At 66.2% G+C, this 3,372-nt stretch overlaps 2 protein-coding genes across 2 annotated transcripts in view; both read left to right on the top strand.

Annotated features, from left to right (window-relative positions):
• Positions 1-295: 295 nt before the first annotated feature.
• Positions 296-2,013, top strand: EMIHUDRAFT_246274 (hypothetical protein; the record flags this gene model as incomplete). The annotated part of the gene is made up of 5 exons (XM_005766668.1): positions 296-413; positions 682-1,283; positions 1,361-1,516; positions 1,650-1,725; positions 1,967-2,013. The coding sequence occupies 5 exons, from the start codon at positions 296-298 to the stop codon at positions 2,011-2,013; spliced, it is 999 nt and encodes a 332-aa protein (XP_005766725.1).
• Positions 2,014-2,202: 189 nt separating this feature from the next.
• Positions 2,203-3,372, top strand: part of EMIHUDRAFT_470628 (hypothetical protein) — a gene marked incomplete at both ends in the record, with an annotated part of 17,893 nt that continues 16,723 nt past the window's right edge. The window contains 2 exons of the mRNA XM_005766667.1: positions 2,203-2,386; positions 2,458-3,247. Of these exons, the coding sequence (XP_005766724.1) occupies positions 2,203-2,386; positions 2,458-3,247 (974 nt within the window). The remainder of the gene's footprint in view (positions 2,387-2,457; positions 3,248-3,372) is intronic.

The following is a 3,372-nucleotide window of genomic DNA, read 5'->3' as shown; positions in this document are numbered from 1 at the left end:
CCCCCTCCCTCGCCATCTCCTCCCTCGCCGCTTCCTCCCTTGCCGCCTCATCCCTTGCCGCCTCCTCCCTCACCGCCTCCCCTCTCGCCTCCTTCCCCGCCGCCTCCTCCCTTCGCTTCCTCCTCTCTCGTCTCCTCCCCCCTCGCCGCCTCCTCTACCTCCTCCTCCCTCGCCACCTCCTCCCTCACCGCCGCCTCCCTCGCCGCCTTCCCCCTTGCCGCCTCCTCCCTTGCCACCTCCTCCCTCGCCGCCCCCTCCCTCGCCGCCCCCTCCCTACGTCCTCGGCGACGCCGCGATGGTTAACCCTCGGTCGAAGCATGCTACAAGACACAAATTCCTACTCAAACGACTGGTCAAGACCCTCCGCTCGGCGTGGGGCATGATCATCGAGATGGAGCCGACTGCACACCTCGGTTACAGCAACCCAAAACAACCTGACGCGTGGCGGCGGCAAACATCGGCAAGGGGCACAGGCGCCTTGTTGCCGATCTGAAGCTCACGAGAGCTCGCTTTCGAGCACGGGCAAACTCGTGGGTCTTACACAGACGTCGTTGGTGGGTCGAGGACGGGGCGAGGGGGTGCAAGCCACTTTGCGCTTTGACTCGATTATCCTAGATGGGACGACGCCAGCCGCTAGCCCGGCTGCAGCAGCCACCGGCGCCAGCTCCTCCGCTGCCGCAGGCTCCGGCGCTGGCGACTCGGACGGCCACGATTCGGGTCTCGAAGACGGTTCAAGCGAGGAGGAGCAGCCCCTGAGCAAGCGGCAACGGAAGCAAGTGGAGCGCTTCCCCGCGGGGCCTGCTGCGGGAAAGAAGCCGGCCGGACGGGACAGCAAGAAGCCAGCAGCCGCGTCAAAGCCTAAGGGCAAGAAGAGCAAGGGCAAGGCGGACGAGGCGGTGCAGCCTCAGATCAACCTGCGGACCGGCAAGCCATACGTGCGGGGGGGCCCCTACACCAAGAAGTCGGACACGATCCACGGGCTCAAGGCTGGGGCCAGGAAATCGAACCCGAAGGAGAAGACGACGGCGCAGGCCGCCAACGTGACAGTGGAGGAGCTTGCTACGGAGAGGGCCGATGCAATGCTGGTCGAAATGCAAAAGGAAAAACTCCAGAAGCAGCTGGCGGACGCCAAGGCGGCGCTCACAAAGCTCAAGAGCGAACAGGAGGAGGCCGAGAGGGAGTACCAGTCCAGGATGTTGCAGGCCGCGAAGGAGACCGCCGAGCAGCTCCGGGCCGAGTTCCAGCGCGGACTCGAGATGGGCGCAAGGCTCGTTTCGGGCGGGGTGACTGCTGCCTTCCCCGCCCCACACTAGGTGAAGGAGGCGAGGCGGCACTAGATGGCGATGGGCGGTGAGGACAGGAACTGGACAGAAAGAGAAGCGGCGAGGACTTGCCCGCCGAGCAGAACAACACCGCGCCCCTCCCTCGCTCGCCCCACCGCTCTCCGCGCGCCGCGAATGGCGCAGCAGCGCTATTCGCGGCGACGACTCGGCGCTTGTCCGGCGCCGTGACCTTGGTATGCGTGTGTGAGAGATGTCTAACATGTTTTTATGACATCTGGGGTCGCACGGGGTCGATTGTTGCTCACGCGGCTCCCCGAACGGCCGTTCCGTCCCGCCGACCCCCGAACGGCGAACCGCGCGTTTCAGCAGCGGCGCCAGTTCGACCGTGCCACGCCACTGTCGGACCGTGGCGACTTCGGCGCGGCTTTTTGGGCTCAGGCCGGTCAGAATACACCACTAGTAGGTGCTAGGTACCCTCACAGCCCCTCGCTAGGCTCAGGGGGCGCCGCGAGGCGGCCGAGACGCAATTCGCAGCATATAGTCAGACGGAGGGCGACCCCGGACCCTTGGCGGACGCGCATGACGTCGGCCGGGACCCCCCGTGCGGGGGCCTTCAAACTTTCGCATGCTCACTCAGCATCTGGACGAGGTCACATGGACAACCGCGTAGCGATGATCGACAGGGGACACCAGCTTGTTGAACATGCGGGTGAATCCTTTGATTTTTTAATGCCAAGAATTGGCACGCTGCCTGCAAATCCAGCGTTTCTCCGTCGTCCTCCACATCGATGTGTGTGGCGTGGCAGACGGTGAACGAGCTAGCATGCGGGGAGAGCGGCATTGTGCACGCCGCGCACGAATTCTTTAACGGAGTCGCTAGGCTAGGCGGCTGTGGTGTGAGCCGGGGTGTGTGTGTCAGATATGACACTGCTTGACGGCGCTCGTCTCCACCTCTACGCCTCCCTCGTGGGCCTCGCCTGCTACCTCAACGCGCCCGCGTGCGACTTTGTCTTTGACGACGCCTTTGCGGTCGTTTCCAACGCCGACGTGCAGCCGGGCGCGCCACTCCTCCCGCTGTGGTCGCACGACTTTTGGGGCAAAGCGTGCGTGCTCTTTCACCACCTTGCCCTGTCGCTCAGCCTCCGCCCGTTCACCGCGGGGCGCCTCCGGACAGGCTACACCTCGACGACTCGCACAAGTCGTACCGCCCGCTGACCGTCCTGTCCTTCCGTGCGCACTCGTGGTGGAGTGGCGAAGCGCCAGAACCCTCCGCCCTCCACGGCGCCAACGCCATCATCCACGCCGCAGTGTGCGCGGGAGTTACGCAGCTGATCGTCCGCGCCTGGCGCGGACACGCCTCTCGGCGGCGTCGGCGGGCATTGCTGGGCGCGCTATGGTTTGCGGCGCACCCTCTTCATGTGGAGGCTGTCACCGGCGTCGTCGGGCGCGCTGAGCTGCTCTGCGCGCTCTGCTGCCTCGGCGCGAACGCGTGCCACGCCTGGGCTGCCGGGCTGACCCCACGCGGGTGCAGCGCGTGGCGGCGCGGCGCCAGCGCGCGCCGACTCGCCTGTGCCGCCGCAACCCTCGGCTGCATCGCGGGCGCCGTGCTGTGCAAGGAGACTGGCATCGTCATCGCCCCGATCCTGATAGCGCAGGAGGTGCTCGTGCTGCTTCCTGCCCGTGGCGCCGCAGGCGTGGTCGGATCGTCCGCCCGCATCTGCGCGTTGGCGCTCTTCGTGGCCGCCTACCTCGTCGGCCGCATCCTTCTGATGACCCCTCCTGGCGAGCCGCTCTCGTGGGGCGCCGCGTCACTCGCAGACTCGTTGCTCATCCGCAAGGCCGAGAACCCGCTCCTCTTCCTCGAGTCGCGCCTGGCGTGGTGGCTCTCCGTCGGGTGGATCCAGGCCGTCTACACCGCGCTCCTCCTCGCGCCATCCTCCTTGTGCATCGAGTACTTCTCGCTCGTCCGCTGGCGCGCCGAAAAAAGAAAACACAGCGCGCGCCGTGTTTGTTCTTAGGTACTCGTTTGACTGCATCCCGATGGTCGAGTCCGCGAGGGACTCGCGCAACCTGCTGACGCTGCTGCTTC

This window comes from Emiliania huxleyi, assembly GCF_000372725.1.
Source record: "Emiliania huxleyi CCMP1516 unplaced genomic scaffold EMIHUscaffold_500, whole genome shotgun sequence".
Lineage (NCBI taxonomy): Eukaryota > Haptophyta > Isochrysidales > Noelaerhabdaceae > Emiliania > Emiliania huxleyi.
This window is presented reverse-complemented; position numbering and strand designations above follow the sequence as displayed.